The 24,383-nt window shown below is 41.9% G+C and overlaps 2 protein-coding genes across 2 annotated transcripts in view; both read left to right on the forward strand.

Annotated features, from left to right (window-relative positions):
- Nucleotides 1–24,383, forward strand: part of LOC149566485 (L-Aspartase-like family protein) — an 82,098-nt gene that overhangs the window by 33,205 nt on the left and 24,510 nt on the right. The window lies entirely within an intron of this gene.
- LOC149566486 (uncharacterized) lies at nt 19,941–23,157 on the forward strand. Its single transcript, XM_089823367.1, has 6 exons — nt 19,941–20,680; nt 20,826–21,124; nt 21,267–21,664; nt 21,762–21,985; nt 22,096–22,283; nt 22,380–23,157. The coding sequence occupies exons 1-6, from the start codon at nt 19,941–19,943 to the stop codon at nt 22,991–22,993; spliced, it is 2,463 nt and encodes an 820-aa protein (XP_089679493.1). The 3' UTR covers nt 22,994–23,157.

Here is a 24,383-nt window from a genome sequence, read left to right on the forward strand (position 1 = left end):
TATAATAACCCCAATAGGTTATAACTTTTTCAAACACCAAAATCTTCTCTAGTTCAATTGTTTGACATTTTTTCAAACACTTTGCAAGCAAGTTCTGATACCAATATAATATCCTCTTACAAGGAACTAATATGCAAGTGCAATTCTTTTGGTATTTTCAATGCAAATACATGGAAACTAGATATGAAATACATACCTATAGCCAATTGACATTTTGACAAACAATTGACATACAATAATGACTATAGTAATGCCAAAATTTGATTTGGAAATTATCACAACAAAATCATATGCTTATGAAGTACAATGATAACTACTACTAGTTACAAGAGGAACTTGATAATAGTGATGCCTAAGAATGGAAATGAATCAAACATAGATACTGCAGCGCGACATCGTACAAATGTACTGTAGCAGCCAAAATCTATTCTCCAATTTAAGCACAAATAGAACTCTTGAATTGAAGCTCTCCTAAATACCAAATTCAATGGATATTTCACCACCTCAAATGGTTGCAACACTGAAGAGTTGAAGTTCTCCAATGGCTGACTAAAATCGGAAACCTTAGTTTCTTCTCCCACTTAATATTAGATGCAATTTACAATAATCGGATGATAAACAATGAAACTCTTACCTCTATTTATACTTTTCCTTAACCCTTCTAGAAGGAGATAACATATTTAATAATTGCATTCTCTAGAAGTTTCTCCCTTTCCAATAATTAATGTGCTTTTAGGAAATTAAATTACTACAAGTTTCCCCCTTCCAATAATTAATGCACTCGCTAGAAGCTTCTCTCTTGCAATACAATAATTAATTGTGTTTCTAAAAAATTAAATTACTAAAAGTTTCCCCTTTCCAATAATTAATGCACTTTCAATTAATTAAATTAATTATATATAAAGTAATCTTTTTATTTTAATTTATTTAATGACTTTATAAGAAATTAATTTAATCAATTTCTCCTTATTTCTCCACTTAGCCTTTGGAGAATGTCAAAGCTAAGAACTCCATTCAGATGCTAAAAAGATGGGGACATTACACTTATTGGGGACATGCCTCTTGTGGGCATGATGAGTAAACCAGCAGACTTCTTCACAGTGGTCCTCTCTGTCCATAACGCCAAGTTTAACTTTGAGTCCCAAACGCGCTTGTTGTTGTCTAACATCCTTCTAATAATCTTCAGAATATTTTTGTTAGTGGACTCAATTACCCCGAGGATGATAAGGAGATGAATATGACATGATTATACCATATTTCCTACAAAAGTCAATAAACTTGTTAGACTGAAAACACATGCCATTTTCCGCTATAATCTTTCGTGCGACTCCAAACCTCGTCAAAATATTCTCTGTAAGGAACTTGATCACAACTTTGCTTGTAGATTGTTGGGTAGGTATGGCCTCTACCCATTTGGTGAAATAATCGGTAGCCACTAGAATCCAGCTATGACCACCACTTGATTTGTCTCTAATTTCTCCGATGAAGTCAATTCCCCAGATCTGGAATGGTTCTTCTGCTTGTAATGTCCTTAGTCGAAGGGCACTATCATATTTTAGTTTGCCAGAAAATTTCTTGCATGCTTCACAGTTTCATACATATGCATGACAATTTTTAAAAAGTTGGGGCTAGTAGTAACCTGCCCATAAAATTTTATTTGTTGAAGTCCTTGCTGAAAAATGACTACCACAGACTCCTTTGTGCATTTCTTTAAGGATGACTTCAGATTGATATGTATCTAAATAGAAAATTAGAACACCATCTTGGTTCTTCCACTACAAATCATCTTGAATCAGTGCATACTTTGCAGTTTGTACCTTAATGGTCCTTTTCTGGTTATCATTTAGATTGTCTTTATATTTCATGTGTCTTAGATAATAAACTATATCACTATATCAAAGACACCTTTCTATACTAACCTCAGTATGATCAAAATGGACTTGATTAACTTGCACGACTTCCAAATTCGATTCTGCCATAAGCTTACCTGATCCTTGGCATCTAGCCAATTTCGTAATTTGAATGTCTAAAGATATGTTTGATAGTTGCGTTAGGCACATAGACAATGATTTTGGCTCCAACCAAGTAAAGCCTAAAAGACTTGACCGCTTTAACAAGGGCATCGGCTTGCTTCTCATTGACATCATAATTAAGTTTAGCAACCTGTAAGCTTTTACTAAAAAAGGCCATTGGCTGCTCATGACCACCTTCATTCTTTTGTAGCATCACAACAGCTCTGGTATGATAAGAGGCAAATGAGAAGATTTGGAAGGGTTTCTTGAAATCTGGAGATTTGAGAACGGGAGCTTCCTTAATAGCTTCGTTATCCCATGCTATCTTAGCTCCTGTTTAAAGCATTTAGCAATTGGTTTAATGATTTTAGCGAAATTGGATACAAACCTTCTCACATAATTAATTTGTTCGAAAAATGACTGGATGCCCTTAATTGTTTTAGGAATTTCAATGTTGTTAATGACTGTTACTCTTTGAAGATCTATCCCTACGCCTTCTTTAGAGACAATATGTCCTAAGAGTTTTCCTTTGATGACACAAAAATGACATTTCTTAGGGTAAAGGGAGGTTCCGTACACCAGAGCTCTTATGAAAATTTTCTCTAAATGTTTGCAATGGTCTTCTACTTTTTTAGAGTAAGTAGTAAGATCGTCTTGATAAACTACCATAATCAGAGCAATCAATCCATTAAAGGCAACATCCATCGCTCTCCGGAAAGTAGCCCTCGTGTTAGTTAAACCAAAGGGCATTCTGGCATAGACATACAGACCCCAAGGAGTTGTGAATTTGTTTTATATTGTTCAGATTCCTTGACCTTAATTTGGTTATTCCTAGAGAATCCATCCATCATAGACAATAATTCATTTCCAGTTACTTTTTGTAATAAAATTTCCATATTCGGCAAAGCATATTTATCTTTCAAAGATGATATATTTAAGTTTCTAAAATCTACACACAGCCTAACATCACCGTTCTTCTTTATGACTGGAACTAGGTTAGAAACCTAGGTGGAATGTTGATGGGGTGATACCGACGTCCCTTAACTTAATCAACTCCTCTTTCATTTTAGGGGCTAAAGTTGGGTTAATAGGCCTCTGCCTTTGCCTTAAGGGTTTAGCGTCAGGCTTCAAGGGTATCTAATGTTGGACTAAATCTTCCCTATAAGCCTTCAATTCATCATAACTCCAAGCAAAAACATGCCTATATTTTCTTAATAGGGAAATATAACTCAGACCTAATTTTGGAGGACAATTTCTTTCCTATGTAAATGATTTTAGGAGATTGTTCATTTCCTAAATTAATTTCTTCAATGTCATTTTGAATTTTAGCCGACTTGCTAGGTTTTGAAACTTTGTCTCTTGTAAAAATTTCTTTCTAAGGCTACTAGACCCTTAGGTATTTTATTAGTTTTCAATTGAACCTTACCAAAAATCATTTCCTTACCATCTTGTTCTTCTACGCACTTCTTTCAGTCAATGATTTGGTTTTCATAATCCTCCTCGCAAGTTAAAAACCTAACAAGATCCTTATCATCTTCGAAAACTTGCCAGTTTTGCACATTGTCAAGTATTGATGGTGAATTCTTCATTTCCACATGCACAACCTCATCAAGTGGGATATCAATTTGCCTAATTGTGAGATTAGCCATTATATCAGCCAAATAGTTGTTAGATCTATCTACCCATTTGATGGAAAATGCGTCAAAATATTCTATCAAATCCCACACATAATTTCGATATTGTTTTAATCTCGGCTTCCTAGTTGAAAACTTGTCTCTAATTTGAGATACAATCAGGTCTGAATCTCCTAAAACAACAACTTACTTAATTCCATAAATTGTAGCAATATTAAGGCCAAATATCAAAGCTTCATATTCAATGATATTGTTTGTGCATTCAAAGTTTAATAGAAATGAATATTTAAATGTTTTACCTGATGGTGAAATGAATATGAATATGACACCAACTCCATTGCCATCCTTACCACAAGCACCATCCAAGTACATTCACCAAATGTTATCATGATTTTCCCTCACATGTATTGAAATGGGATCAATAACCTCTAAAATAGGTTTGGATACACTTAGTTGAAAATTGTCCATGTTAGACTAGTAGAAGTTAACTTTAGAATCCGAATTATAATCTTTGATGAGGTAGTATGATTATGACTCTCTTTCAATCCTGATTTCCTTACCTCCTATTGGTATAGTAGCATAAGATAAATCGAGTTGCACATGACCACCTACCAAATTTGAGCATTGTCGAGATAATAACATACCATAACTTTCTGAAATCTCAACTACAGTAATATCAATATTACGGAAGTAATTGGTAAAATACTTGCTTGTTATTAACAAAGATCGGAAGGTCAATTTATACAAAAGAATAAAATGATGTTTCTTTAGTGTTGATGCGAGTTTTGTATCACTTACATAACATATTAGGATTTGAATATTCGATATGGGATATCAAACATGCAACTCCTCTCTTGAAAAGTTATTGCTCATTGGACATGAGTATAACTCCAATGTTCCTTACACTGTTGGATACTCGCTCAGTTTTATCGATGTGATTTGCTGGTAATCACGTAGGCGGCCTTACTCTATTCATTCAAGGATGACTTGGACTCGGTTTGTGAAATGTGCGGAGGCAGATAATGTTGATGGTGGTGGTGATGGAGGATGTGTCTGCGAGTGATGATGTTGATGGGAAAGCGGAGGTGATGGAAGGTGAATGGATGTATTCTAATGCTTGACCTACTCCTCCTAACTTCCCTCTCTCTAAATTTCGACTACCCAGCTACTCACTATTCTACTCCTACTCCTATGAATGGAAGGTTAGCAAATGGACGGGGATCGAACCTAATGAGAGCTGACCAGCGGCCTCACTTCCACAGGTGCAATAATTCAACAGAATAATAAACTAGTTTACCACACAAAGCTTCCCAACCAGCCGCTAGGATGCTAGTTGTCTAGTATTGATCCCTGTCAAACATTTACCAATGCTACCATACAACTATCCATCTACTTCACTCCTACTTAGCAACTTGAAATGAAACCAACTTTAACAACTTGAAAAGAAATCTAACAATGTAGAAGTAGAAAACATGCAATAACACCCAATGTTCTTAATCAACATGCAAATCGCAACAATGAAAAAGAGAGCAATTTTGGTATTATCTTTGCAACAATTTCTCCGATCGCGTTACAAATGAGAGCAAATGGCCTTTTATAGGGGCCAAAAATACAAGGAACGGTGGAGATCAAACAAGATCAACGATCCAGATTGGATCCTCAAAACCCTAATTAGGGTTGCCACCCTATCGGCCAATGAGAAGTTGCCACCTCATCAATGGACCAATGAAAAAAGTGCAAAAAGTAGCAACCAATGAGAAGGCACCAAAATGGTGGCCAATTAGAAATAGACACTTGTCCTATTCTAGAAGAAAGGGAAATTGCCCCTTGGGCTTACATCAAATGATAAGTCTTCCCTTTTCTTTCATCTTCTTAGCTAAGGCAATGAACTTAGCTAGCCTTTCGTTAACTTCTTCCATAGGAGGACAAGGTGTGTGCTTCGCCTTGAGTTCCGCTGACTTCGCCATGTTGCTTGCTGCTTGTAGTATCCTTTCCTGATCCTTCTCATATTCTTTCTCAAATCCAATAAAAGCATTGAGAGAGGAAAGGGTGCCCAAATGCTTTTTCTTGATAGCAATCTTTCCCAACTCATCCAACCTCAATCCAAAATCTGTTTCGTTGACATCCTCTTCTCTGATATCCTCAAAATCAAGCGCCACCCCAACATTGCTCATCATGGTTGAAATAGAAGTGTTGACGCTTGGGCTGTGATGTGCAATTGCCTTTTGTATATTCTTTTATTGTACCACCATTGGTATCGGTTATTCACCTCATTTTTAAGAAGGGTGTTTTGGGCATCATATCCTCTTTGTCTTTCTCAGTGTTTGCCCGCTTGGGATTCTTACTTGCACTACCATTCTCCATGCTCTTCGCTCTATTACGGGATGGTAGAGTGGTGGACCAGAAGGCAAGAAGAACCAAGAGGAGCAATCTTTAGACTAGATCGAAAGATGGATGTCAGCTTAAGGACCCCTTGCAACTCTAAATGATTTGAAATTACCTCTACCTATAGCCAAGGTGGTTTGTCCTTCCTTTAGTTTGTCCTTCATCCGTATCATGTCCACTATAGCGATATTGGTGTCGGTTATTCTCTTCATTTTCGAGAAGAAGGGAGTTTTGGGCATCATATCCTTTTTGTCTTTCTTAGTGTTTGCCCACTTGGGATTCTTACTTGCACTACCATCCTCCATGCTCGTCGCCTTATTACGGAATGGTAGAGTGGTGGACCAGAAGGCAAGAAGAACCAAGAGGAGCAATTCTTAGACTAGAGCGAAAGATGGATGTTAGCTTAAGGACCCCTTGCAACTCTAGATGATGAAAATTCACCTTAACCAATAATCTTACAGCGACTTTTCGGAACCTAGGATATGACTTCAAGAATTTCAAATCCCTTTGCAAATTAGAAATTTATTATGCAATTCACCTCCAAATAAATTTACCCAACCTAGGAGAAAATTGCAGCCTCTTGCAAAAATCAGAATTTTATCTCCCACAAATTTTGGCTCCCGCAAATTTCGCTCTCCACAAAATTCGCCAAGCAAGAAGAGTGCAGATCTGCTCTTGCAAAATCATCCACACCTTGAGAAGGAGAAGTGAGAAGTGAGGAAGAAATGGGAGAGAGGCCTCCTCTTATACCCAACTTTCTTCTTGGACCCTGGGAGAAAGAAAAACAAATAATTTATGCAAAATTATAGCCCATAATTAAATACTTAACCAAAATTAATTTTGCCATGATGAAAATTAACTTTCTAAATTGCCAATTAGTTCTAAATTGCAAAAAGAAATTAAATGGTGCCTTGGAGATGTTAAATATTTCCATTTAATGAGGATTTAGTAATTAAAACGTCATTAAAATAGGATTTTGGCTAACTAAAAGCCATTTTTCAATATTAAATTACCAATTTCATTAAAGGCAAAAAGTTTTCAAGACAATTTTAATCTATTAAAATCAATTTTTTGCAATTTTTTTTCAAATTGATTTAGCTAAGCAATTTTAGCTTTTTAACACAAATAAAATTATTTCTCTAGAGCCTAAAATTGATTTTGCAATTCTATTTCACCATCACAAAAATTAATCCTTTTCACCAAAAAATAATTAAGATTTTCCAAAAAACCAAATTTAACAAAAAATTCATTTTTTGAAAATTATCCAAATCTATAGATTTATATCCAAATTTTCAAAAATGTCTAAGTACAAAATTTACAATTTTATCTTGCCAAGTTGGAATTAACTTTGAAATTTATTCGGCCTAAGGATAGAATTGGTGGCTTTGGAAAATCAAGTTGAAACTGGGTGAAAATAAATCTAACCTTTCTCCCACTGGCCTGAAAGTGTCCAAGGCTCAAAATTTTCATAAAAAACAAAAATTTTGGACAACCCAAAAATTTACCAAGGCGATTAAAAAAAAGGGGGTCCCCAAATTTTGGGGCGATGGTGTGAAAACCTCACAACACTTAGGAAACGATCATAAAGAATAAAAACATTCTATTCTAAAAGAGAAAGCAAAAAACGAAAACAAACTAAAGCTAACTAGATATTTACAACAGATAACCATTAACTAATAATAGACGACTATCTATTATCGTAATACCCTCCCTTAATGGTTAATCTCTCTAGAGCACCAAGCTGTCCTTTGAATTTGACAAACTTATCAGGACCAAGAGGCTTGGTGAGAATGTCTACAGTTTGATCTATGGTAGGAACATACTACAAATCTATAGTCCCATCTTTAACCAGCTACCATATGTAATGACAGTGAACATCCACATGCTTGGTTCATTCATGGAAGACTGGATTTCGTGCTAACTTGATAATGCCATCGTTATCAACAAATAGAGCAATCGGTCCTGTTGGTGACATCTACATATCCCCAAGCATTCGAGGAAGCCAAAAAGCTTCACATCCTGCCTTAATAGTTCCTCTGTAGAGGAGAGAGAAAATGCTTGTTGCTTCTTACTGATCCATGTGACTACACCATATCCCAAACTGAACACATCCAAAAGTTGTTTTTTTATCATCAACAAAGCCTGCCCAATTTGAATCTGTGAACCCACTGAGTTTAGGATTAGAACTTCGAGAGTACAGAAGTCCATAATCTGAAGTGCCTTTTACATATCGAAGCACATGCTTTGCTGCCATCCAATGATCAGCCTTAGGAGCTATCATAAAGCATGAAATATAGCTGACTGCGAAGCTGATAGTAGGCCTAGTAGTAGAGAGGTAGATGAGGCTGCTTGCTAGCTGCTTGTATGTAGTTTCATCAATGGAAGGAGAATAAAATTTTGCAGATAACTTGAGACCTTTCTCCATAGATGTAGATTCAGACTTGCAATATTGTATACGAAATTTGTCTAATAGGGCCCTGGCATGTTTGGACTGAGAGATGAATATACCAGAAGATTGTTGTCAAACTTCAACACCTAGGCAATAATGCATGAGCCCAAGGTCAGTCATATCAAAAGATTGACGTAAGTTCTGCTTGATTCCCTGAATCAAAGATGTTGAGCTGCTAGTGATGATCAAATCATCCACATAAATAACCAAAAGGATGATGTCATTGTTAGTAGTCTTGATCTATAACTTTGAGTTTGAAGAACTCCTCTTGAAGCTTTGATCACTGAGGTACTTATCAATTTTTATGTAACGTGCTCGAGGGGCCTACTTCAAGCCATAGAGAGCTTTTACCAATCTGAGTACCTGATGGTTTTTACCAGCAACCTTGAAACCAGGAGGTTGCATCATGTAGACCTCTTCATTGGAGATCACCATTCAGGAAAGCATTCTTGATGTCCATTTGATGGACCTTCCAAGTAAACTGTGTTGCCATGGCTAAGACTAATTTGATGGTGCTCATCTTTGCAGTAGGAGCAAAGGTCTCCTCATAATCAATGCCCTGACGTTGAGAAAAGCCCTTCGCCACTGTTTACCGTATGGGTAAAATAAATCAACGCATACAGACAATAATAGCAGAATAGCAGAATTATATTCGCAATAGTAGATGAATGATGATTTACAATGATCCCAGACGGGCTATAAATCCTACTGCCGAACCTTCCCGAAGGAGTCCGTCGGCCACAATTATTCTATCCGCTACAAATTATTTACCGCTGGACCGTCGGCTACAGAATACAAAATACCGCCGGACCGTCGGCTACAGAATAGAAAATACTGTCGGAACTATCCAGTCGGCTAACACCATCCCCCCCAAAAAAACAGTTGTCTCTTGACGACTAACAAAATTAGGAGACAACTTACAGACCACAGAAAAAACTAGAGAGAAGGGGGCGTCCCAGAAGTGTGCTGCCGGCGACGTAACTCATACACCTGCTCTGTCCTGATGCGGAGATCTGTCTGAATCTGAGAATTGACTTCGACGGCCTCCTTTAGAAGAAGTGCCGCGTCCATGGCCTGCGTCCTGGCTAACTGCATCTCGTGCTTAGCCGCATCCTTATCTCGAACCGCTGCCTCCGTATCTTGCTTAGCCACGTCCCTCTCCTGCATCGCTGTTGCCAAATCTGCCAGTAGTGCTGCCCGCTCTGTGGCCCATGCTGCCTGCTGGTCGGCCAAGTCAGCGGCTAGCTTCTGTCTAGCCTCAGTCTCTGCTGCCAATGATCTCTCTGCTGCAACCTTGTTAGCCTCCGCCTGCTGATGACCATAGTAAACATCTTTGTACAGTCCCACAATCTCATGTGCTAGCTTCATCATAGGGGTGTTACTGGGTCCCAACTTCGGCTCAGTGGCCCAATCTGCCAACATCTCAGCTGTCTCCGTTGCCGGCCAGCCCCTGTCTATAAAGCAAGTCTGAAATCGCCGAGTACAAATCCCACGGATATATGCTCTGATCAAGTGCCACTCCCGCCGTCGAGTCAGGGCCTGAATTGCCACATCGTGGCCCTTCTTCAATGCAGACTTCATAGTCCTGAGGTAATCCCGACACCTGTCTTCATCTGACCCATAGTCTTCCTTGGCGAAGGCCTCCAATGACCATTCCGCATCACTGTTTTCCTCCTCATCAGCGGGAGCCATGCCCACATCCGGTGCCGCCATCTCTGCTATTGGCGCAACCACGGCATGTGGCATTCCCTCCTCCTGAAGCTGAGGCTCTGGTACCGCTGGCCATGTTCCTGAACGCCTAGGAGACTGAATGGAGGGACTCCGCTTGGCAGGAGTGAGTTGGAATTGCTGCTTCAGAAACTCACTAGCTCTATCCATCACCTCCGGTTGGTCGACCTGCGCAAGCTCCCTGTTCATCTCTAGTACTGGCTGGGCTGACTCGGCCTCTGCTAAAAAGGATGATGAAACGGTGACCACTGCATCACAATCAATGACCTCCAATCGAACCTGCGGCTCGGACTGTGGCGGTGGTGACTGTGCTCTCGGTGTGACTGCGACGGTGACATCTGCTGGTGCAACTGGAATCACCTCCGCTACAACTGTCGGCAATGACTCGGCAACTATTCGTGGGACGACATCCATCACTTTCTGCGGAACCACCTCCGTCACTGTCCATGGGACATCTGCCTCCGCTGGAGGAGTCATAAGAACCGGGGCATGGCGCTGACCAAAGGCCGGAATGACTGTCGAAGAGGTAGTTAAGTGCGCTGAAGTTGACAGCTGAGGCGGGGTAAAGAATGTGGGCCCACCACCCGCTGTCTCACCGTCAACTTCAGCCGATGTGCTCTCTTCTTCTTCCACGGACTCAACCCCGTCACTCATCGAAGTGCCCTCCCGTCTACTATCTATCTCCCCGGAAGGGGCCAATTCGCGGAGTACTTTCTTGTGACCTGCTGCTGACCCTCCTGTATCTAAGTGTCGCCAGTAGAATATGGGAGGCTCCCCGTCTGCCAACTTGCCCCTTGGAGGAGCCTCAAAACCATCCATTGGAATCTGGCTAGCTGCAGCCTCTAGAAACAACCCGATGGCATGGTGCGGCATAAAAAATGTTCGGTGCTGAAGCGTCATGAATTCCTCCATCCTGTCGGCAAGCACTGAGGCCGAATCATATACTACTCCCTGCATGATACCATTCATAAACACAATCTGCGGCAATGCGATATCTGAGGCTCGGGTGGCACCTGTCAACCTACTCTTGATGACGTCCATGGTACAACGCCAATGACCCTCCCGAATAAAGTCTCTGCGAAGCCCTCTGCACTTTGTCCCCTGAACTGCTGTCTTCCTCTCCATGGGTGTAAGGTCCTTGCACACTAGAGCTATCCAATGCTCCTTCCGTTCCTGTGACAGTTTATGATTCTTGATTTCCACTTTCCTCCCGCCGGGGCTAGGGATGCCGAAGACCCTAGTGAAATCTCTCGGTTTAAAGGACACCGTCATCCGCTGCTTCTTATACAAGAATGTACTTGTTCTGCTCTGGGCACTATGTCTCTATCATGGTGCGCAATACTGATTCAAACATCCGAATGGAAAAGATGGGAAGCTGAATGGCCCAATGCACCTGTGCCCGCATCAAAATTTGTTTAATCTGGTCTGCCTCCGGGGTCTCCTGCCACCACTTCCGGCATTCGCTTCCACTAAGACTCTCAAACTGGACGGTGAGATAAGTGAGTTCTTCCTTGGTCTTCTTTTTCTTGCTACTGGAACCGGAGGGGCCTGCAACTCGAATTCCCGATGCCAAAACTCTTGAATTCTTCTCCATAATTGTTGCCGACTGACTCTTCCATGGCTTCCGCTTGCCCGCTGACTCCATGCAAAAAATGGTTTATTTCTCCTTATATAGTATATGGTTCCTCCTATTGCATGCAAGCCGAACCAATGAAGTGCTAGCTAAATAACCATCCGTGGGAGAATAAAAAACCATCCGCGCAATACCATCCGTGGAAGGGAAAAAACTAGCCGTGGAAGAGCTTCACACCACGCACCGGCTATTTAAATTTGGGTTTGCTACTTAGAAGTGATGTGTACTAGGGCAGTTACGACAAATAACTCCTCTTTCCCTATCCAACCTCTGCTCCGGTTTGGCGAAGATTGCGCATAGTTAGATTCACGACTGCAAAGTACATCTGATTGAAACTTGTAAAATTATTTTCAGAAATGCATATCCTGTAATGAAAGCATCACAAACACCTTTGTTTTTGACGGGTTCGGTCAAGCAGTTAACTCTTCGCCATGGTCGCCCAGATGACCTGCTTAGACATCTCCCACGCCAACCGGAGGATGAGAAGCATTTCTTGTTCTTGTACACATTTGGACGATTTAATCCTTTCCGTATTCAGCCCGACAAACGCTTTCTACCCGCGGAGAAACTCTGACTGACGGAGGAGGTTCAAGTTTCTTAACCCGCGGCTAATCTCTTTTCTACCCGCGGCCTGTGTGACGGAGACGTGATTGCTTTAGAGCCCGCGGGTCTTTATCTTTTTCTCCCGCGGACCGTTAGTTGCCCGCGGGGGCTCTTTCTTCTTTTTCTTTCGGAGGCACTTATGCTGTCAGTCCTTCTTCGCTGGAGCAAACTTATCGTGCGGGGCTTTACACTCCGCGGGGGTCTCTTGCCCGTGGACTTGCGGGACTTAAAGTGCCCGCGGACAGGTAGTTTCCCGTGGGACTTTCAGTCCGCGGGCCTTCCTGTCCGTGGGGCCCGCGGGACTTTCAGTCGTCTTTTTTTTTTTTTCAAAATCGAATACATCAATCAACAGCGGTACCTCTGGATGACGTCGCCGCCAGGGAACACTGTACTGACGACGATGGCGGATTCAATGATGGCGAGAACTGCCTTGCGCGATATGGTTTCAACTTGGATCCATTAACTGACTGAGTCATCTCCTGTCCGTCCAAGGTTGTCAGTTTGATTGCTCCAGTGTCGCCAATTTCTCGGATTTGATATGGTCCAACCCATCGCACTTTGAATTTGCCCGGCTTGATTTCATTACGGCCGTCATACTTCAGTACTAACTGTCCCGGCTGGAATCTGCTACGTTTCAGATGCTTGTCATGCCAGAGTTTGCGTCTGTTCTGCGCCACTTCTGTTGCCCACTGTGCCAACAACCGTTTCTCCTCCAGTTTATTCAAATTATTCAATCGCTCTTGTAGGCTTCCGTCATCATCCAATTTGTTTTCTAGGCTATTCGGATACTCGGAATCATTAATTCTGTTGGGACCACTGCTTCCTGTCCAAACATTAACTGGAATGGTGTGTGCCCGGTCATCACTTTGTATGCCGTGCGGTACGCCCAGAGGGCAGCAGGTAAGTTCTCCCACTCAGCACCTTCCACCGCGCAGGATTTGTAGATGATGGATACTAGAATTTTATTGCTGGCCTCTGCCTGTCCGTTTGCTCTTGGATAGTACGAACTCGGCAGTGAATAATAAATCTTAAAACTGAGTGGTGAGCAATCGAATAACATGATTAAAAAAATGACCTCCTCTATTACTTGTTAATTGCAGCGGGATTCCATACTTGGTGATGATTTGTTCATAAATAAATTTCGCGGTGCTGACGACCGAGTTATCTGGTAACGCCCGGGCCTCTACCCACTTGGTCAAGTACTCCGTTGCAACAATGATGTAGCGGCACCTTCGAGTCTTGCTCACCCTCAGTGGTCCAATGAAATCTAGTCCCCATCTCTCAAAAAGTTCCTGCACATGAGAGGGTTGAAGTGGCATGAAGTCTCTCTTCAGCGGCTTCCCGGCCCGTTGGCATGTGTCACATCCGACGACCCATTCGTGCGCATCATTGTATACCATCGGCCACCAGAGTCCTGCGAGTAATATCTTCCGTGCAGTGGTGTCGGGTCCCATGTGTCCTCCCGCGGGACCCTCATGTGCTTCTTTTAACACCTGTGGTATTTCTTCTTCCAACACACACCGCCGAAGGATATGATCCGGCCCCATTTTGTAGAGCAACCCATTGATCAATTGAAATGTACGACTTCTGATTATCAACTTGCGCCTATCATTTGGTGACATCTCTGTGGGAAACTGTCCTGTTGACAGGTACTAGCCAATACTCCTGTACCATTCCGGCAGTACCCCAATCTGGAACAGCTGTGCGTCAGGAAAGTCGTCATTCACACCATCTGCTGGTTCCCCTGTTTTGATCCGCGACAGGTGGTCGACGCTGACGTGTTTCTTTCTCGGCCGGACAATGATTTTAAAAGTGAATTCCTGCAACAGTAGTAGCCATCTGCTGATCCTCCCTTGAATGACGGGTTTGTTAATCATGTACAAGAGGGCCTGGTGATCAACATAAAACACAAACGGTGTAGCAAGCAAATAATGACGGAATTTTTGCACAGCATAAACCATTCCCAACGCTTCTCTTTTAGTCGTGCTGTAGTTCTGCTCGACCTTTGAGAGTAACCGGCTGGCAAAGTATATAGGATGATCCAGTGCGTGATTACCAGTCTGTGCTAGGGTCGCACCGATGGCATAGTTGGAGGCATCCACATGAATATGAAACTCCTTATTCCAGTCCGATATGCCAGGATAGGTGCCGTAGTGAGTCGTACCTTCAGCCCTTCAAATGCCTCATCCTGCTCTTTCTCCCATCTAAATGACTCTTCCTTGCAAGTTAACTTATCTAACCGTTGGGACACCTTGGCAAAATTTTTAATAAATCTCCGATAATAACCTATATGCCCAAGAAAAGATTTTACCTCCGTCACATTAGTAGATGGCTGCATTTCAAGAATGACTCTCACCTTATTGGGATCCGTTTTTAATCCTTCCTGACAGACAATGTGTCCGAGCAATCGGCCGTGCGGAACCATGAATCTGCACTTCTTAGGATTCAATGCTAGCCGGGCCTTGCAACACCTCTCCATACACTCCCCAAGCGCTGCCAGGTGTCCGTCCTCTATGCTAAATATTGACCAATCATCCAAGAAGGCTTTGAAATTTCCCACAGACATCTTGTCGAAGATATGCAGTATTATCTGCTGGAATGTGGCCGGTGCATTACACAACCCAAAAGGCATCCGGTTGTACGCGTAAACCCCATCTTCGACAACAAACGTTGTCTTCAACTTATCTTCCTCCGCTATAGAAATCTGATTATAGCCGGAGAACCCGTCCATAAAAGAGTAGATTTCATGTCTTGCTACTTCCTCCAGAATGCTATCTGTGAACGGAATCGGAAAAAGATCTTTGATCGTTACTACATTCAGGCATCTAAAATCAACGCATATCCGGATCTGAATAGTATCCTTCTTCAGTGAAATGACTATCGGTGACACCCATTCGTTGGTCTGTACCTTGAATATAATGCCAACTTCCAACATCCGGTTGATTTCCTCCGTAACCCGTGTGGCATAGTTCCTGTTCATCCTGTAGGGTCGCTTCTGTACAGGTACAGATCCTTCCACCGGCGGAATGCGTTGTACACACATTTCCGACGGTACTCCTTTGAGGTCCCTGTATGTCCATGCAAACACATCTTTGTAGTCCATAAATATCTTAATGCCGCGGCTTTGAGTACTGGATCCCAATTATCTCCGACTAGTATGTTCTTCAGCTCTGCCTCGTCCCCCAGATTCATCGTTTGCAGCGTAGCTTCATTATACTTGATCGGCTCTCCTTCACTGAATGCATGGGCGGGTGTAACATCCATCGGTGCCTCCCCCTCCTTCACTTCAGTAAACTCCTTCGGATATTCGTTCTCAATTGACAGAACATTGCAGCTTGGAAATAATTCATAGTCCTCCAGTTGCCAGTGGTATAAACCGTTGACGGAATCCAAGTCGTCATCCGTTGTTCCACCATCCAATCGGAGGACGCCCTCCTGATCCGGTTCCATCCTTCGTCTACCTTCGTCCTCCTCTCCCTCAGAATCTGACGATAGAGCCTCTTCCCCTACCATTTGGGTATGCAAATCAATGACGAATCGGCGGCCTTTACTTTCCAGGGATAAAGTGTTCTTCCAGTCGTGTCGAGCTCTTGCTTCGATAAGCCACCCGTGGCCCAAGATAGCATCATAGCCTTTCCTTTTCAATGGAATCACCACGAAATCCATGAGGAACGGCTGGGTGCCAATGGTTACCGGCTATGCCATGAGAATACCCAGTGGTTTAATTCCATGTTGATCGGCGGTCAGTAGCTGAAACCTTGGAGGCCACAATGTCGGCTGTCCAAGTTTCCTCCAAGTATCTTCTAGCAATACATTTACGCCGGACCCTCCGTCCACTATGGTGTCTATGAGAACATGTCCAAGTATCCCCATCTTGACAACTGCAAGGTGCCGTCCGGATGTCAGTGCCAACAACATCTGATCTTCTCCTCCCGTAACAATTTCCTTTTCTTTTCGTCGATTTGGTTCTCCCGGTAACTTTCCCTTCTCGAGGCTTGATTCCCCTGCCATATTTGAAAGAGCAGAACGAAGTTGGGGCATGGTGAGAAGCAAATCACTTACCTTTACTTGCACCTCTGTTTGCAAAATTTTTCGTACTATGTTTTGTTCTGCGGAATTTCTTGCTGAAGTGGCGGCGGTGTCCGGAGAAGTTACTGCTTGAGATACTTTTCCAACCTCTGCCCATGCTGCGGCAAATTTCTTCTTTTCTTCGGCAGGGTCCGGGTATTCTTTTGCTTGTTGCCGCGTAATTGCGAGAACTTCTTCCTCATCGGCTCCAACAATGATCAAGTTCACTCCGGATTTTGGACATTTTGAGTCGTCGTGATTGCCGGGTCCGCACCATCGGCACAATAGTTGAGGTGTATTTGCTGTTGGACATTCCCGCGCAAAATGTCCCCACAAGTTACATGCTCGGCACTGAATAATCGGTCGTCCGTTTGCATCATACTGAATCCGGCTTCTGCTCGTATTGGTATTGTTATTGTTGTTATTTTGTCCACGCCGATTGTTCCTGTATCCGCTAGATGTAGCACTGGCGGCATTCGTGTTTCCGTTGCCACCTGACGGGGAAGCCTCCTGTGTGAGAAGCACCTGCGAAGATCCTCTGGTTTTCATGTTAAAGGGGCAGTCTTTTGTCGAATGTCCCATGATCTGACAGATGTCACAGAATTGGTTCTTCGGACACGATCCTTTAGTATGACCGTCGGTCTTACATTCCGTGCACCATAATTCACTACCTTTTGGCTCTTTCTGTATATTTTTAAATTCCTTCATCATTCGAACCATATCCTTCTGTAAGGCACGAACCTTTTTGTTACTACCTTCGTCGCTGCTATCATCTCCAGCCGATTCGTCATCATCAGAGTCAGAGGAGCTGGTTTTTTTCTTCTTTGTCTTTTGCGCACTTTCAAGGTCTAGTGCTCTGTTATAAGCATCGGCATATGACGATGGTGGTACAATTTTCATCTTCCTCCGCAACTGTGAGCGTAGGCCGTCCACAAACCACCTTTTCTGCAATCCGTCCGCTAGCTTGCTTTCCATTTTGTTTATTAAGTCTTTTAATCTCCTGGCTTAGACACGGACAGTTTCGTGCTTCCCTTGCTTGGTATTGAAAATTTTTGCTACAATTTCATTATCATCCCGCAAAAGTTTAAATTTCGCTAAGAACTCCTTTTTAATCTTATCCTAGGTATCCAGCTTCTGCAGATCCATATTTGAAAACCAATCAATCGCGACACCCCGTAGGGTTGCCGGAAATTGCCTGGCCCATTCGTCGGCATCTGTGATTCCATTTACCTGCCAGATCGTCTCACGTCTTACAATGTTGGAGGGGGTTGGCTATACCATCGCCTTCAAATTTCGGCAGCTTCTCTTTGGGTCCCGCCATAACTCTGGAGGTCTGCACTCCTATACTAGTCAGCAGTGCCACACTAGCGTTCGGCACTCCCGCACCGACAGTCTAAACTCCCACACCGACAGTCTGTACGCCCACACCGGCAGACTGGTCTTCCACACTGGAGGTTTGCACTCCCACACTGGTGGTCTGCACTCCCTCACTGGAGGTGTTGACAGCTGCAACCCTTGGTGAAGATGAAGGATCCTCCGAAATTGTTTCCCGCAGAAGTCTATCCTGGACGAAGAGGTCACTCCACGCTCGTGCTCCGTCGACACTACGAGCCGTGCAAGTTGATGTTCTCCCGTCTGAATTTTCTTCCCTCGGCGAACACAAATTCAAGAACTCCTCCCATTCTTCTTCCACCAATTCCACTCGCTGCCGAGTCTCCTCCAACAATTCCTCCGCACTTCGGTTTCCGTCGGCAATCTTCTGAAATCTTCGTCGGCGTTCGGCTTGCTGTGCCAGAATTAAATTCTCTTGCTGAATACGGATTCCATCTTTTCCCTTCGCCTTATTCCGATCCTTGTTAAGCTAATTTGGCATTAATCTTCATTCTTCCCACCTTCCAGATTCGTAAGGCAACGGGGCTAAATGTTTATCGTACGAGTAAAATAAATCAACGCATACAGACAATAATAGCAGAATTATATTCGCAATAGTAGATGAATGATGATTTACAATGATCCTAGACGGGCTATAAATACTACCGCCGAACCTTCTCGAAGGAGTCCGTCAGCCACAATTATTCTATCCGCTACAAATTATTTACCGCCGAACTGTCGGCTACAGAATAGAAAATATTGCCGGAACTATCCAGTCGGCTAACAGCCACTAAACGAGCTTTGTACTTGTCCAAAGTACTATTTGATTTGTATTTGATTTTGTAGACCTATTTGCAACCATTGGGTTTCTTCCCTAGTAGAAGATCAGAAAGGACCCAGGTGTTGTTCTTCAGTAGGCTTTGGTGTTCAGATGTCAGGGCCTGTTCCCACTCTGGAATTCCTTTAGCCTCGTAATATGTTTGGGGTACAAACACACTGTGAATGTTGGCCATGAGAGCAAAGTTAACAGAATCTGTAGTTTTGCTCTTTTTCTGAGCAATTCTCCCATCAATGAGCTCATCATCACGAAGATCAACAAGTGCCTTAGCCCACCACTTAGGCCGGATAGGAGAATGACCAACATTAGTACCAAGAGATGCTTGATCAGCAGGATTCTCATAAAAAGAATTTGGATCAAACTTAGGTGAAGCATTTACAAAACGAGGTGTTCCTGTAGGAGAAGTCGGAGGTGTTTGTACAGCTATCGCTGGTATAATTGGAGCTGCAAGAGCTATTGAGCCCTCCCATCAGGTGTACGAAATGGAAGCTGAACTCTGAAATCATGAGCCATCATAGGTTGGTCTGTTGGATCAGGAACAGGAGAAACGGGCATGAATGGTCTTCCCCATAGATGGAAAACTCGCTGAGTACTCGGCAAGTTTTTAAAACTCGCCGAGTTTCCTAGCTCGGCGAGTTTTTAACCAGTTAACTCGCCGATTTAAAAACTCGGCAATCTGGTAACTCGGCGAGTACTCGGCAAAAACTCGGCGAGTTTTTCCTTAAAACTCGCGATTTACTGGTGAACGCGGCCTGTGACGGATTTAAGCGGCAGTGAGTGTGTTTTTTCTCATTCTTTCTTGTATTTGCATTGTTTAGAACCTTGAGGAGTGAAGAGAAGAAGGTTTGGAGGCATTCTTGGCTGATTGCAAGTGATTCAAGGCGGATTTGAGTGGATTGTAGAGGATTCTAACCGATTTTAGAAGACAAATTTCTTTTTAGGTATGTTCATCTTATCATAGTTTGAAAACTTTTTATAGTTTTATAACAAATGTTCTTTTATTTTTGTTGTTTTTTCTAAATGTTTTCAAATCATTTAAAATCATTTTGGATCATTTGAAACCCTAGCTTCTAAGGATATGGTTGAAGTTTGTTGTTTGCTAAGGATATGGTTCAAGTTTGAAGTTTGAATCATTTGAAACCCTAGCTTCTAAGTTCTAACTTTGTTTATTCATTTCTCTATATATTTATGTGTAGGGCAGCGGTCAACCATTAAAAAAATGACAAACCCACAAGAAGAGTGGCCACAAACAACATGCCCATCTGGATATATAGGCACTCGGCCTAAAAATGCAAGAGATAAGGCATGGCGGTATGCTTATGAAGCTCCAAATCCAAATGATATTGGGAAGGTGATATGCATTCCCTGTGAGAGAATTATTTCTGGAGGCATAAACCGCCTCAAATACCACTTTGCAGGCATAAAGAAACATGACTCAAATCCTTGTCTCAAGGTAATTGATGAAGAAAAAAGATTCATCCATGCCCTACTTGCAGCTGCTGAAGAGAAAAAATTGAATAGGGAGAGGGCAAAAATAGCTATGAGGGCAGCCATAGCTGAATCTGAAGGAGCTCCTTTTGATATGCAAGAGGAAGAAGAAGCACTTGAGAACATACCAGGATCTCTTCGTGGCCCACGGATCCGCAAACAAAATTTCTCTTTTACCGGTTCCACTTCTTCTACATCTCCTACTTCTTCATCATCACCATCTAGATCCCCATCAGGGATAGGTGGTTATTTTGTGCCCAGGAACACACCTGGAGCACAGCCATCATTAGAGGGCACTGCATGGTTTAAGGAGGTGCATGAGCAAACTGATATTGCAGCAGCTGATTTTTGGTTTTTCAACAATATCTCAATGAATGCCGCTGATAGTCCCTATTGGGTCAATATGGTGAATGCAATGACGATATCAGGCAAAGGGTACAAGCCGCCTAATCGCAAGGATATGAGTGGAAGGTTAGTATTTTACTAATTAGTAATTGTAAATAATTGAGATTCACTTTAGTTCATTTTTATATTTTAAATCTTAATTATTATAACTTATTTCCTAATTTTTTACTAACACTTACACTTTATTTAATATTACACTTAAATTTTGTAGGTTGCTTGACAAAGCGGTTGGTAGGGCAAGATTGTTGATAGAAGACCAAAAGAAAGAGTGGAAGAAGTATGGCTGCACCATTTTATCTGATGGGTGGACAGATGGAAGAAGTAGAACCATTATTAACTTCTTGATTGCTTGCAAAGATGATGTGGTGTTTTCGAAATCTGTCGATGCCTCCAACAAAGTGAAAAATGCAGTCACATTGGCTTTAATGTTGGAGAATGTTGTCATAGAGGTGGGAATAGAGAATGTGGTGCAAATAATCACAGATAATGCGGCAGCATACGTGGCAGCAGGTAGATTTAATTTTTTATATTTGAATCAATATGAATCATGAATGTAATGCTATGGTATTATTCAATTTAGATTTGATGTAATTTGTAAATACTAAATATGGAAAGTTTGTTACTGATTATTGATTTTTTGCTAATCTTTTAGGTAGAATCCTCCAAGAGAGGCATCCCACACTTTTTTGGTCACCTTGTGCAGCACATGTCCTTGACCTTCTTTTGGAGGACATAGGAAAACTTGATTGGGTGAGTCCAGTTGTGGAAGATGCTAGGCGAGTCACGAAATATATCTATAATCACCCATGGGTTCTCAGTTTGATGAGAAAAGCCACTAAAGGCAAAGATTTGATGAGACCTGCTATGACAAGGTTTGCAACGGTCTTCTTGACGTTGCAAAGTATTCTTGACCACATATTGACTTTGAAGCAAATGTTTGTGTGTGCTGATTGGGTTGCTTCACCTTACTCAAAGAAGCCCGAAGGAGAAGCTGTGGCACGATTAGTCTTTGATGATAGCTTTTTTGCAAAGGCTAAGGAGATTGTGGAGGTAACTTCATTATATTTTTAGTGTATTCAAGTTTCATTTTCAATTCATAACTTACTATGTTATTAACTAATTTGTATTTTTCAAATTTCAAATGTAGATGTCTCTGCCCTTGGTTGTAGTCTTGCGCACATGTGATGGGCAGCAATCCCCAATGGGAGGTCTTTATGAGGCCATGGATAGGGCGAAAGAGGCTGTTAGAAGTTACTATCACGGGGACAGTCTCAGATTTGACCCCATTTGGAAAATAATTGATAGGAGGTGGAACAATATGCTCCACCAACCTATTCATGCAGCAGGCTACTTCCTCAATCCCAAATTTAGGTACTATGATAATTGATTGTCCTTGAAGTTGGGATTTTAATAAGTCTTTATTTTACTTTACTTTTTAAGGTTGTGTAGTAAGACTTGATATCATTTTCTATTTGTTTTAGGGCTGATGATTCCTACTCAGATCCTAATGGAGAGGTCATGGAAGGTCTCTCTAAATGCATTGAGAGAATGATATCAAGTGAAGAGGAGAGAGACCTTATTGTGATCGAACAACAAATCTATGTGGAATTAAGGGGTCCTTTGTTCTCTTCTATGCTAGCAAAGAGAGCAAGATCTACTCAAGCACCAGGTAAAGCGTCAAACTTTAAAACTTTTGCTAATTGATAAGTTGTGCTTCTGATTTTGTTTTTTATTGCTTTATAACTTTTTAAATTTTGTTTTGCAGATGCTTGGTGGGCAAGTTGGGGTGGCAATACCCCCAATTTAAGGAAATTTGCTCTCAGAGTCCTATCCCAACCTTGTAGCTCATCCCATTGTGAGCGCAATTGGAGCTTATTTGAGTCCATCCATACAAAGAAAAGAAACAGAATGACTCAAAAACGGCTTAATGAACTTGTTTATGTGCACTATAATCTTAAGTTGCGCATAAAAAAGTCACAGCTCTTAGAACTACCTGGTCTGCTTGATCTAGATGAGATAGATCCTTATTCTGATTGGACAGCACAGGAGCCAAGTCCATTGTTTACACCAGATGAGATCGCTGATTTGGAGAGGCAGGCCATGGAGGGGGAGGCTGACACTGATTTTCAGTTCACTATGGATGACATTGAGGATGAGGACGAGGATGATGATGATTCAGGCGAGGATCAAGCATTACCATTAGGAGGAGATGCATCCTCTTCTAGGACACCGAGCCAGTCAGTAGGGACATTGAGCGAGGGGGCACAGCCACAGAGTTCACAGTCACGCAGCTCACGCCCTATCCCAGTGCGGGGCACTTCTTCTAGGACTAGACCCCCTCGCTTTCCTGCTAGTGCAAGTGGAAAGAGGAAGATGTGATTGACATTGTATTGATGTATTTAGACTTTTAGTATTTACTTCTAGTTTGACAGATTGAAACTATTTAGTAATTTACTATTTTGCTTCCTACCATGAGCATTCTGCATGAGAATGCAATTTTGTACGCATTATGCATTTATATATATCTAAACTTTGTTTCTTTCTTTTGTATTGTCTTTAATTAACTTATTAGATGCATCTTCTCATTAAATTTTGCAAAATAAATGTATTTTTAATTAAATTTCAGCGGTTTTTTAGGTTCTCGAGTTTTTCCCGAGTTTTTTTTTTAAATCACCGAGTTTTTCCCGATTAAACTTTTAGGGGGCTTGGCGAGTTTTTGCATTTGGCGAGTTTTCCAACTATGGTCTTCTCTGCTTATCAAAGACTACATCTCGACTGTAGATGAGACAAGATGTTTCAACATTGATCAGGCAGTAGGCTTTGTGAAGACTGCTATATCCAACAAGTACGAGTTTTTGACTCTTGGCATCCAACTTGGTGCGTGATGCATCAGGGGTTCAAACAAAAGCAAGGGAGACAAAAACCTTCAGGTGACTGATTCTGGGCTTGCGACCTGACCAAGCCTCTTCCAGAGTTTTACCTTTGACCGCCACTATGGGTGATTGGTTCCTTCTGCCCAAAACTTTTTCGGAACATGTATGTGTTCAAACATGGATCGAGCCATCTTGGTGATTGTCTTATTCCGATGTTCAACTACACTATTCTGTTGTGGCATGTGGGTTGTGGTTAATTGATGTTTGATGCCATGTTTATCCAAGAAGCTGGAGAAAACTTTAGAACAAAATTCCCCCCATCGTTTGATCTAAGAGTAATAATGAATATCCCAGACTCTTTTTCAACTAAAGGTTTAAACTTTTGAAATACAATAAATGCATTTGATTTCTTTTTCAGGAAATACAGTCACATTTTTCTACCGAAATCATCAACAAACAATAGAAAATACTTGGACCCAAGAATAGAAGGAGTGGCCACAGGGCCGCAAATATCAGCATGAACAAGCTAAAGTACCTAAAAAGCTCTCCATGAGTCACCATTGGTGAAAGGTGTGCAATGTTGCTTCCCAGCTTGGCATGTGTCACAAACTCCAAGCTGTTGAGTCTGAATCTTTGGCAATCCAAGATCAAGCTTATCCTGAGCAAGCTGTAGCAAATAACGCACATTTAAGTGCCCATATCGCTGATGCCAAAGTGTGTTGACAGAAGATCGCCGAGCAGCCATAGCTAAGTCCTGAGAATCACCATAATTAGTAACTCTAAAAAGACCATGATCCTCAAGACCCACTGCAACAGTAGACTTAGTCGCTTGATCAGTGATGGTGCACTGATGTGAACTGAAGGTGATTGCCAAGTGTGGAGAATGTTGCAACAAC

The sequence above is a fragment of the Cupressus sempervirens genome, chromosome 3 (genome assembly GCF_028749045.1).
Source record: "Cupressus sempervirens isolate cs-2001-9-10 chromosome 3, ASM2874904v1, whole genome shotgun sequence".
Lineage (NCBI taxonomy): Eukaryota > Viridiplantae > Streptophyta > Pinopsida > Cupressales > Cupressaceae > Cupressus > Cupressus sempervirens.

What these genes read in the sequence shown, in the direction of transcription:
- LOC149566486 (XM_089823367.1), top strand. Translation starts at nt 19,941, where the DNA reads ATGACAAACCCACAAGAAGAGTGGCCACAAACAACATGCCCATCTGGA. An exon ending in GGCAGCATACGTGGCAGCAG is followed by an intron (nt 21,125 to 21,266) that starts GTAGATTTAATT and finishes CTAATCTTTTAG; the next exon opens with GTAGAATCCTCCAAGAGAGG. An exon ending in AGGCTAAGGAGATTGTGGAG is followed by an intron (nt 21,665 to 21,761) that starts GTAACTTCATTA and finishes TTTCAAATGTAG; the next exon opens with ATGTCTCTGCCCTTGGTTGT.